The sequence below is a fragment of the Drosophila mauritiana genome, chromosome 3L (assembly GCF_004382145.1).
Source record: "Drosophila mauritiana strain mau12 chromosome 3L, ASM438214v1, whole genome shotgun sequence".
NCBI classification, from domain to species: domain Eukaryota; kingdom Metazoa; phylum Arthropoda; class Insecta; order Diptera; family Drosophilidae; genus Drosophila; species Drosophila mauritiana.
In genome coordinates, this window is record NC_046669.1 from 5,813,946 (window position 1) to 5,826,332 (window position 12,387).

Here is a 12,387-nt window from a genome sequence, read left to right on the forward strand (position 1 = left end):
AGGATCAAAGAAATAATTATTGAGCTTGAAAAGTTCTAATTGGCACTAAGATAAATATTTGGTGTATGGAATGAAAATGTAAAATTAGCGTGTAGAAAATAAACTTAATCGCTTAAACAACTAATTATTTAACTTCCGTTTCAATGCTTTTATATTGAGATATGTGTTATATATAAAAATTCCAAACACTTGTCAATTTAAATTCATAAATCGACCACTTTCTAATTTCCATTTAATTTATTTACCAGTCGCACGAGCCCTTATTTGTGTTTACTTTTTCCCAAGGGAGCATTTTGGATGTTTTCTCTGGAATTATTGCAACCGTTTCGTAATTAGTGAGGAATATATACAAATGAAAATGAAATTTACAGGGCGACACTCTCAGTTTTGTTGCCTTTTCAGCTGTCAGCATTGAAAAGCTAAACAAACTCGTGCAAAAATTATGCAAACAGTTGCAGTGAAAGGGGCAAAAAAGTCAGCATACATTGCCGATGAAAGCACTTCATTAGCGAGAATGCTGAATGTTTATTCCCACATATGCTTGAACTTCCGGCTCCCTTTTGAAACTCAATTTGAATTCCATTACGTCCAGTGCGCAGAACCAAAGGGAAAAGCTGGCCAAAAAGGATCAAGATGTAGAAAATTGGAAGGATTCCTTACATTAAATGCCGTTTTCAGTTTATCGAAAACTATAATCACTATAATGTCCAGGGAACTCGGATTGAATTGTTTATAAACTATTGTACTACTCTGCCTGCCAAGCAATTGTGAAATGACAATTCCATTTCAGTTTGCTCTGGTAATTTTGAAGACAATTTCATTGAAGTTTTCCCATGTTGCGGTCGGTGAGATTGGCAGGCAATTAATGATTGGGTGGCTTCGATTTAAATCGGAAATCGCTGGCGCCAGTTAAATAAATAAATAACTAAGAGAAACCAAACCCCACGTACACTTAATTTATTGTCATAATTATTACATTTTCCGCATTCAGTTATTGTATTCATTTCGATTCCCTTATTAATGATGTAACGTTATTAATGCTGTCAGCGTTTCCATTTATTTGTAATTTGTTTGCCAATGTTTTTCGCGGCGCTCGTTATTGTTAATGGTCCTTTGTTTTTACGGCCTCTGTGGCCAGCTTTTGTCCAGCTGCTGTCAATGCGAATATTTGTAGTTTATATTTTAATATTTTATGCACTTGCCTGCCAATTGTGTGCATCGTTTGAATTATGGCCTTTATTTGACCAAAGCAAATAATATCCAATATCAATCATAGGCCATAAAAAGGTTGTTTTCCACACTGGTTAAACAGGAAATGGTTTAGCGAAGTGCCGACATTGGGGATTGTTGGCAATGTTGTCAAATAGTTTTATTAAGCCCATGACAATTACAGATTTATTGAATTTCTTTAGTTCATTCTCTGCGATTTTATTCTTTTTTCCTTTATCTGCTATCTGCTTTTAGGATACAACATAATTCGGAGATGCAATGAAACCATAGCATACTTTATGGGCTTACAGTTTATTGGAGTGCAGAATTCATGTGTAGAAAATGTATCTAATGTCAAAGGCATGTATAATATTTGCTGATATGTAAAAACAACATAATAAGTACCAATAACTTGATTTCAATCACAATTTCAGAGTGAAAACAATATTCCATTTTGTAACAATAAAACATTTAAAGTGCCATGTAAAAATCTGACTAAGTGCACATAAGTTATTCAGTTGCGTGCGACGTCGACACCTTGCAACGCAGAAGGGAATCCCCCTGAATGGTGTAGCTAATATAGTGGCTCTAATTATTCATGCCACTAAAATGTTGCCAGCAACATGTTGCCGGTTGAATTGCGTCGAGAGCTCCAGGAGCCGCACTTGAAAAATTAATGAGAGCCACTCGAATCGCTAATCACATGTAAGTGAAGCGTTCTCTGGCCAACCCTCATCCATGGAGGAGGGTTCCTGGCGGACGGGGGAGAACAGGAAGCGCCTCGATTGCCGGGGCGTGGATACATTAAACTCTCGAGGGTTGCGTTTTTGCTGAATGCCATTGTTTGATTTTTATTCATATTACACTTTCACAATAGAAAACTTAGCCCTATGTCGGATACAAAATATTTCAATTAGTTGGTAGGCCTAACTAAATTCGAGGGTTGCTCAGCCCGCAATTCCGTAAACTATATCACATGTACTTATGCATAGAACAAAACAAATTCCTAATTACTTTCACCTATCGTTCCCTTTGCAGTTCGATATTACTTGCCCCGCCCCATGAAACCCCGATTAATAATTATTTTCTATAGCTCGATGCTTTTGGCCTGCAGACTCCTCAGGATGCCGAGTAACTGCAGGGACTCCAGTGGCTCGAAGTCATCTGCATAGCGCACTGATGAGGGCTTCACCACATGACGCTCCCTGGGCATATCCAATACCAATGGCAGTTGTTCGGCCATCACGGAATGGTGTGTGATCAGGGCTTTCAGGCTGGTGAACTGCTTCTTGGCTCCCTTCAGGCGGTACATCTGGTTCCGGGTGGACTGCACGGGATAGGTCTTCACCTTGTTGCTCCTCTCGAGTCGCAGAACCAGTTCGAAATGTCGCGGCGTACTGCGTCGCAGAAGAAAGCTTCCAGGTGTGGCTTGCTGCAGGTGCTCCAAAGCTGCCTTGGCCGTAATCCTGGGCTGATACCAGGGACACGCCAGGAGCTCCGGCTCCTCGTCCTCATCATCGTCGGAGTTCTGGTTGGCGCTGATGTATCTGGTGAAGAGAGGTGCTGCTCGACGGCGTTTGCTCATGGTGTTGGGGGAATTCTCAGCTAAGAGTTGACAGCAATCGGAGATCCCTGCGTCGGAGTCCTCTTCTGCGTCCTCCTCCTGCTCCTCTTCGGGATTGGAGTCACTGCTCGGCTGACTGCTCTGCCAGCAGTTGAGGGACAGCAGGGACTTTTGGGGCGATCGTTTGGGCGTGGTTGGTGTGCTGCTGCTGGTGGTGCTACTGCCGGTGGAGCTGCAGCTGCAGTCCGCATCGCGTTCCTCCTCCTCTTCTTCCGCGTCGGCGTGGTACGAGGAGTCGAGAAGGTCCTGCTAAAAGAAAGGAGAAAAGCCAATTAAAATACCATTCAAAAGAAAGGGTTCTTCTAGTCTTGATATCACTTATGAAAACCTTTTTTGGGTTAACCACAATATTGAGCCCAAAATGGTTCCGCATATCAAAATATTAATTTACATAGACCGCTCTTCTAAAAAGGGATTCCTAGTTTGCTAATTATAGACTAGTTCTTAGTATAAATACACACCTCATCATAGTCGCTTGTGGGTTCTTCGTTTAAGATCTGTTCTTTATGCGAGGGTTGCGCGAAGAGTTTGCGCTGCAGAAAACTCTTCATGCTGTCGTAGACCTTGTGCGTGCGACTCTGGATCGGTTCCTGTTTATCCATTTCTTCGGCGGCTGGGAATTGCAGCTTGTTGCTCCATTCATCGCACTTCTCGAAGGACGACTCCTTATTGTACTGACCATAGATGTCCGAGTAGCCAGGACATTTGATGGCATTGCGTAGCTGTCGGGTGAGAACAAACAAGATGGATTTTTTTTGTTAGTTATGGTCAGGAAATTTGTAGAAAGAGTGTTTGGACTGTCCCTATAAATCTTATCTACGTCGGGGTTTCCCATTTCACTCGAAGGACGCTCTTATGCAACAACCACGCAGATAGCACACACTGCCATCCCATTATCCTGGCTTTGTTCTGTTTTCGCCTTTGTTAGGCCAATCCCAGTCTCAGTCCTATTTTCGTACCCATTCCCTTCCGAAAACCCCATGACTGCTTTGCTAATGCTTTTGGGTCACTGCTGCTGTGATATCCTTGTAATGCGCTTGCTCTACTTGTTCATTGTTGTACAATTTGCCAGTCCGTTGTTTTCCCTGTTCGTGTTTGCCTTTCATTTCGCTTATAAAATATTCATATGCAGCGCCTGCGGAGGGTTGCTAGTGGGTTCCTTTTTTTTCAACACCTACTTTCGCTTTAAAAATGTTTAAATAGTTCTCACCTTTACGTGGGAGAACTCAACACTTTAGTCGGTGTTTGTTTGAGGTAAATGAAAAGCGTTTTCATTGTCCTGATATTTAGATCATTTATAGAGTAATTCCTGGTAATGAAACTAAGCGCACGTCTGATATGAAGATGGCTTATAATGTCCACTGAATCGGAAGAATGATTATGGATTTGGATGCCACCACCTCGACCTCTTTAGCTTCCCGTAATTCCAAGTGCAATAGCGTTCTTCTCCCTTCAGATGCACCCCTCGTTTTTGTGCATTGTGAACCGAAAATTCATTGTACCCTTCGGCACGCACACACACTCGAAGGAAAAATGGCAAAGTAATGAGCAATCGATTGAAAAGGAGTGCAGGACACAATGGAAATCCGACGACCAGGTACAGCTCGAAGTGGGATTACGAAATTGAATTCGATTGGGAGTGGCTGGGGGGCTTTATAATTCAACACATTCAATAAATTAGAGGTTTGGGAACGCAAACAAAGGAAGTGCAGACGTAGAACTTCCGTTGCAGGCCATCGCCATTGATTTGCATTTCCAATATCTTGTTTATATGTGAACAAACATGAAGAGGCCCCCAAAAACTGTTGCTACATCTTGGCCAGTTGACCATTAATTCCTGGCCAACGAGCCATGGCCAAAAGAGTTTTCTTTGATGTGGCCACGCAGCGCATAAATCTGTTGAAAGTTGTTTTTTTTCGGCTGTGGGGTAAAAGCGGCGTGAAATGCCTCAAAAGTGTACCTTTTATCGGCTTAAATCAAACACAATGGGCCAACAAGCGTTTAATGGCTACGATTCTTGCCAGCTACATGAGTTTTAATTTATGCAAGGCCAGTCCGAGTCCGAGTCAAGCAAAAGAAAGGGGAACACTGCGGTAATTTCAATGATAATAGAGCCCAAAGAAAATTGGGATCGAAATAAAATCCAGCACACAGTAGTGGCTCAAAGGTGTTGGCGTGCTGGCCCTGTTCATCTTTGATGGTGTTCGTGCTAATGCAATAATCATAGGTCTATCCCCTGCCCGACCCAATTGGTTTTATATTCCGATCCTGGCCTGCGGAAAGGTTGAGCTCTAATTGATGATGAAACAGCGCCCCGGGCCGGCTTTCCATTCCATTCTTGGTCAAAGAGCTCTTTTGTTTGGCCTGCGAGGTGTTAGCATATTTTCGTAATCAAAATGTGTTACAATAAAAACTCAGGTAACCGAATCGAGGCACCTTCGACAGCTGACGGACAAGAAGGTAGAGGTAGAAGACCCTTTGGTCTTCGCCCTTCACGTCTTATAAAAACAGTTGTTAAATTTTCATTTATTGTGCATTTAGATAGCGGGGGTACAGAAATTAGTTGAAGTGCCCGGAGTGAGTCGATGAATTTATTGAAATGTTTCCTTTGTGCGCCACTCGAGGTCCCACCGACATATGCCTGAATTTTTGAGCTCTCCCTGGAAAATCAAGCAGCTGCTGAAGGGTCTTGGACAAAACAAAACAAAACCACCCTGCCACTCAAGCAGCCCACAACTTTCCTCCTTCGGAAGTGGTTTCCACTGGCAAACTGGTGGCTTTTAAATTGCAACCGCAATAACCGACTAACCGGCTACTTATCCGCTCACAAATTGGGCAATTGCCAAAGCAGCTGTGCTGCCAAAACAAAACTCCTCCCATTCCAGTTGCCACCCCCCTTAAAAATACCACCCATTTCAAAAATGCTGCACCAAGTGTATCAATGAAATTTTCGAAAATTCCTTCAGACATTTTCCTATCGAAATTAGTAATATTTCATTTGGCTTCGGGCCATTAGTCGTGCGTTTCTGAATACTCTGTAGTCATCTCGCTTTTAGTTCCAGCTAATTTGACAGTTTTATGCCACACCAAAAGAATCTCAAAGTGATCCCAGCACGGACACACGTGTCGGGGCTTTCAAAATGTCAGAGATACATGGACTTACGAGTAGTTTATGACATTTTTTAAAACACGTCCCGCACACATTTCTCCCCCCACTCCCCTCAACTATGAACGAACAAATTCGGTTTTTCAGTGAGTTGGTTGGTTTTTCTTTTAGTTGGTTAAACGAGTTCATTTTTGGGGCTCGTAAAATGATTTTCTCACTAATTTAGTTTTATATGCCAGGAAAAATGTTTATAGTTTCAGCTTTTTGGTATGTTTTGTAAATTTTTTATTACAATTAGCTTTGCCTTTGGCTGGAAAATCCTTTGTTTAGACACATGTGGCGTGTGGCATTGGCTTTTTTATGGGCCTCCCTTTGTATCGTTTTTTTTCTGTGGCATTTTTTTATAGGTGTAAAAAATTGGGTCATATAAAAATTTATTGGAATGTGAATCGAATTAAGCTGTTTCTTTTCAGCCGTTTGTTTAATGCGTGTTTAAAAACCATTTTGATGGGTTTATTAAATGCAAATGAAAATTGTTGAAATTTTAATTGCGTTTTATGGGCACATCGCTTTGGGGCTGCGTGGGTTTTTCAAGAGATGAATCTCAAGTTTTTTATATTTTTGAAGAGCACAAGCAGGCAATGAACTCTTGGACTTTATCACTTTGAGAGATGGTGAACAATTTAATTAGAGACTCTGACAACTTTTTCTACCACTCCAATACGTCGGCCCTTGTGTGTGGAAAGTCTAGCAACTGGGCTTGCAAATAGTTTTCCCCGAGTCTAGTCGTCTAATGCACACAAATCCTTGGTGGGAAGCCATATGAAACTCAAACACGGACAACGGGACTGGTGATAACGATGATGTTGGCTAGCTTCTCGGTACTCGGTACTCGGTACTCCGTTCTCTGTTGCCGGTTGATGGCCAGACTAAGCCAAAACCAAAAACTATTTGTAGCCAGCGGAGTTTGGTCGGATCAGGGGGCTACGAGCTGACAAAGAAGAGGTATTGAGTTGGGTTGGGCGGCTCGGATACCGTTAAAAGCTTTTTTGCATATTTGCATTACATTTTCATGGCGTGGCATGTGGCGAGCAAAACGAAGAGGGGCGAAAATTTATATTGAGTCGAGCGTAAAAATAACAATGCAGACAGTTGATGGTCGAGGCGGCAGACGGCATGAAAATAAGTGAAATTGTTGTTTACTCAAAGCGACGGGGCCATTCGTAGTAGTTGGGCAAAATATGGAGCATAAATTACAATGCATGCAAGTCGAATGCAGTCGCCGGCTATTTAATTATGCTCATCAATTTGCGCAGCCTGCAGATTGCAGTTTCCCCAATAAATCTTGGGGCATTGTGAACAAGGCGTCTGCTTCGAAATTCCTAATTAAATGCACTTAAAAGCGGTGCAATTAATTTTCTATCCTTAGCGTTTCCTCTCCAGGGGCCCCCGAAAAATGAAAGAGTCTGCATGTAAATACATGTGTAGAACACGATCATCCAAATAAACATTAATCACTGCCCTTGAAAGGGAGTCCAGAGGCGAGTTCTTCGGGAAAAGTGCATTAAAATGCCTTAGAATTTAAATGCCTCAGCTCATTGCTGCTAATCGTCGCCAGCAGTTGATTTAATTTTAGCTGCATCTCATCGAGAATTATGAGGCCCATCGCGGGATCTCGGCAGTCGAGGGAATCCACTTAGGCAGGGCGTTGAAGGCACCAGAGCATGGCATCATAAGCCACACGAGGAGGAAAATGCTTTCAGCCCGATTTCCCCAGCACAAATCGCTTGAAACCATTGTCTGTTCGAGAAAGTTTATGCGGAAGCTGATTTTTTAATTTTCCAAATTCATAAACTGTGGTATTTGCATGCCCATATTAAATATGAAAGTTTAGCTACTGATGCATGTTTTACAACAAAATTTTAAACATCATTAGGCTTAAATTATAAAATTAATTAATCAAATGTCTATCTGTATACTATTACTTAAGTGATGGATGCTGCTTTTCTTCTATTTAAATATATATATTTTTTTACTTATATCTGTTGAAGATGGGTCCATGATACTGCTCTGATAAATGTTCGTCATACTTGAAGCGGAATATGAAATGAGTTTGAAAAAGTTTCCCTTTGATTAATTAATTAAAAAGTGCCTGCCTAATGAAATGTAATCAAACGCTTACCCAACGAATAATCTCTTGTTCATAAACACTTTGGCAGAGTAAGCCCCTCGAGCGCAGTTCAGTTTAATAAACCCGCTGCAAAGTCGATTTTATCATCTCCGACTTAATTGTCTCCGATTTTAATCTAGCAATATGGTTGCAGTTCCCCCCAAACAGACGGCATATGGTCAACTCCGACAGAGCCGACAGTTGTGTGACAATTTTATTAGTTCTGGTCCCTCTCTCGATATGTGAATTTGTCGGTGCTGCAGTTCGTGACGATTCCGTTTTGTATCTTTGACCCGCGCGAGATAGGATGGGAGATGTCTTTTATCTGTTGCGAACCGGCTAATTGAAATCGTTTGTCAGCACAGCCAGTTGGCTCTGTAAACAGAGTGTGTGCCTGGTAATAGATTTTGATAACGGATGCGGTGGGGTTTTCGGGGAGGTGTCGAGCGATTTATACTCGAAGATCTAAGGGATATAAGAGGGCGCATTCCTGCACTTTTCAGCCCGAAGAAGTCTTTTGTGGACCTCGAGTATTCTTGGTAAAACAACTCCCGTTGCGGCCACACCCAGACTTCCCGTTTCAAAAGACAATCCTTTTGGGAGCCAAAACAGCCAACACCTACACCTAAAATTGAATGCGAGGCGAAGAAGATAGATTTTCATAGATCAAAACAAAGAGAACCCAAAGAGACGAGATACAGAAGGCGATGGGTGTCAATTCCAGTGAAAAATGACTGGATGAAAAATGCAAAGGTCGGCATAAAAGGAGGCGGGGGCAAAACGCAAACTGTCATTCAGTTTAAAATTACAAACTTCTCTCTACTCTCCTCGTCGTGGTTCTTTTAGACAAATATTTTGATAAATGCTGCTCAGATGTCGGAGCATTGTTATGAATGCGCTATTGTATCTGCGAGTGTGTGTGCAGCATCTACGGATGCCAAGTCAAATAAGCAGATTAGTGAAGCAAAGTAGCTGCGGTCTTGAAGGAAAGTTGACTTTGCATTCAGGTAGCTGAAACGGCAGTTTGTCTTAATTAAGCTATCGCCATAGGGCCTATCGCCTTTCGGGCATCGCGGCTAGACGATAAAGCCTAGTTAGCGCTTATCTGGAATCAAAAACAAATAACATATGCGCCTTGTTTGCATATAGAAATGCATTTTGTCAAATCAAATCAATCACTATCTTTATGGGCCCAACATATGTTTTGATTTCAATTCCCGAATCGGGCTACGCGTTGCTGTTTGCTCTACTTATCGCCAGAAATCAGGCTGCATTTACAATTTGATTTATTTGAATTCAGATTTACGCTCGGCTTAGGTCGCCTACTATCGCCACCCCCCATTCGAACGCCCTCTGTTTGCATATATACTTTGATTTAGTTTTTATGCAAATCATATTTATTTGGCCCTATGTGATTTAGTGTTCCACTGATTTACGTCGACAGTCGAGTTTATTATGCTGCGCTGTCGTTGTTCTTGTTGTATTTGCTTTGTGTGGCCGAGTTGTTGTTCGTGGTATCTGTGACACTAAATCATTTTAATTGTTGTCGTTCGTGTTTTGAATACGGCCATGCCCCCGTTTCCGCCCCTCCGCCGGTCGACGTGGCGGGGAGTTCACTGTAGATAGTGCTAAGTGTGCGTGGGTTGTTGTCCAAAGAGGTATTTCGATGGTGTGTGGGGAGTGTGAAATGTGTATAAACTGTTAGATTCTACAAAGATCAGCTTGAGTCATCAAGGGCATAAATATTTATAGAGAACTTTCTCATGGAACTTGAAGGGATTCTAAAGTGTGTTTAATGCATCCGCTTGTCTAACTTTAACAGATGAAAATACTTCGCATTTATTTATTTATAATTGATTGAACATAATCTTTTACTAGCCTGACTTATGGACCCACAAAGTCTTAAATCCCAACTAAAATACATAACTGTTCTTTAAGGTGCTTGCAACTTGAGGGATCTCAAGACTAGCATTGTTTCTGAATCTTACCATCTTGTTCTTCTGCTGAGTATCCTTTTTGCTGGTGTTTTTGTTGATGCCATCCGTGGCGCCAAAGCGATTGTATTGGAACAGGCGACCCATTTTCTTATGATGTGAAGATAACTCTTCGGATTTGTTTACACTTTGCTCTTTAAACACAAGCACAATATGCTAAAGTCGTAATTTCAAGAACTTTATGCGCCCTTCAAGAGTGTTCAATAACTTAGCGCGTAAATGGTATTTGAATTGCAGTCGAAGTCCGGCGAGTGTTGAGTTTCGGTTATGGGTTCGTTTCGAATTCGAATCCGTACTCGGATTTTGAGACCCGGGAGCGATACGAGCGATCGGTTCGAAGTGCGCAGAGGGAATGAAATCCACGGGGCGACTGCATCGAAAAAGTACAACGGAAAATGAGCACGAGACGCAGAGCAGAGCGTGGAAGCAGAAGAAGAAGAAGTGGTGTAGTGGTCGGGCGGGGGTGAGTGTAACAGGGAGAGAGAGTGAAAGGAGAGAGAGCGGCGGAAAGGCAGGGAACGAGGGCAGCAACAGCCGCTGAGATACAAATACAAATTTCATGACAGGCAAGCCGGCGTTGTTCATGCATTTACCGCTAGTTCATTCTATGCCTCTCTCATTCGGTGTGCTTGTGTGAGTTGGTTTTTCTTCATTTGCCGTACTCAAAGCACTCACACAAACACGCGAGCAGTGGAACACTCAAAACAGCAACAGCGCAAATAGAAGTAGAAACCGGAAAGTGAGACAAGTCGACTTTGAGATACCTGGTAAAATGTTGCCTACTTCCAGGAGTTTAAACACTATATCGCTATTTAGACTACGTTATTCCACATTATTATTAATATTTTAGCAACCTTTCGCCTTCTGAAAAAAATAATTTTATATTATTAATGGAATATACTTAGGAAAAAATGTCTTTCCCATTATATCGATGCAATGCAGTATGCCCGTCTGCTCTATTAATACCGGGTATGAAAACCACTCCAACAAAAAGCGAAATGAGAAAAATTTACTACAACCAACGGAAACTACACTGAAACAAAAAGAAGCAGCGAAAGGAAAGACGAGACAAGGCTGTTTTGTGCAGCGGGCAACGTGAATGAAATGGAAATGGAATGAAATGCGAGTTTGAGTGACTGACGGACTGACGATGAACCTTGAGGGTAGGAAAGTCAGTCAGTCAGTCATTCATTCATTCGCTGTGCGAGTGAGTGAGTGAGTTGGTAAGCGGACGAGCGGGCAAGTGAGTGGGTCTGTCACTCCTCAACAAGTTGAGTCCCCCAGTGGGTGGCTTGGGTGGTTGTTTGGTTGCAGGGGGTGGCGCCCCTGCTCCATGGGGCGAAAAGGGGAGGGGTGCTGAAGACGGAGCGGGGAACTTGGCCCGCTGGCGAGTCATTCATTTTGGACAGCAAGGAAGCAGTAGCAGATGCAGAATCAGGAGCAGATTCTGATTCCGAATCAGCACCAGAAGCGGCAGCAAAAAGCGACAGAAGCCCAGCAGAGTTTTGACTCTTCATTTCTTTATTGACAGAAGGCGTCCATATAGCGATGGTCAAAATTATAACGAAATTATAATAACGAATAAAGATCTTAAAACGTGATATCTTATCCTGACTACAATAGACAGTTCACCTTAAGGGACCTTTATAATTTTTTGATTTTTGATTTGTGTTTTAAGAGAATATCACTTGTTCAGTAGGTTAAAAAATCTCTCTTAATAAAGTTAAATAACTAGTTTGTTTCTTATCGCATTTAAATGATGTAATGTGACAAGCACTTCTATCATTTTGATCCCAGTCGTGTGTCCTGAATGAGTCCTTGCCCGTAAAGGTGTGTAACTGTGTGTGTGTCAATGATGCGCGCTCCACATTTGGCTTCTTCATTTGCCTCTGTGTCCTGTGTGCTGGTTTTACACATTGCCCTTTGCTTATTTGTTTAACGTCCTCGTAATCGTACGTAGCTGCTCTATGGCCATATAGCCACCCATTTGGGATGCATTTTCCGCCAGCCGCGTGTGCATTTTTTTTTACCTCTTTATCAGCCGCACTACATTGAAACTTTCATCGTGTTTTTCTGGTCTCCTTTTTTGCACGAGCATAAAATAAACACAAAAACTTTGCAGTCTCATTCAGCAGTCGGAACCAAAGTCCTCCCCCGATTTTCCCAGCCCCTCGCCATGACTGGCCGTAATTATCATTATCCTTTCGGCTCTCTCGTTTTGCGCTTTTCATTTTTCCGTGTGCTGTTTATACAGGCAACTATGGCACTTTAATTGAAGTCAATT

The 12,387-nt window shown here is 42.2% G+C and overlaps 1 protein-coding gene across 2 annotated transcripts; it reads right to left on the bottom strand.

Annotated features, from left to right (window-relative positions):
• Nucleotides 1-2,035: 2,035 nt before the first annotated feature.
• LOC117140071 lies at nucleotides 2,036-10,469 on the bottom strand. Of its 2 annotated transcripts, none has more exons than XM_033302821.1 (3): nucleotides 10,098-10,469; nucleotides 3,295-3,555; nucleotides 2,036-3,079 (listed from the first exon to the last, which is right to left on the bottom strand). In XM_033302821.1, the coding sequence occupies exons 1-3, from the start codon at nucleotides 10,188-10,190 to the stop codon at nucleotides 2,297-2,299; spliced, it is 1,137 nt and encodes a 378-aa protein (XP_033158712.1). In that variant the 5' UTR covers nucleotides 10,191-10,469; the 3' UTR covers nucleotides 2,036-2,296. The 2 variants fall into 2 exon arrangements, with proteins under 2 accessions (XP_033158712.1, XP_033158711.1); XM_033302820.1 differs by having other exon boundaries at nucleotides 2,036-3,082.
• Nucleotides 10,470-12,387: the final 1,918 nt, after the last annotated feature.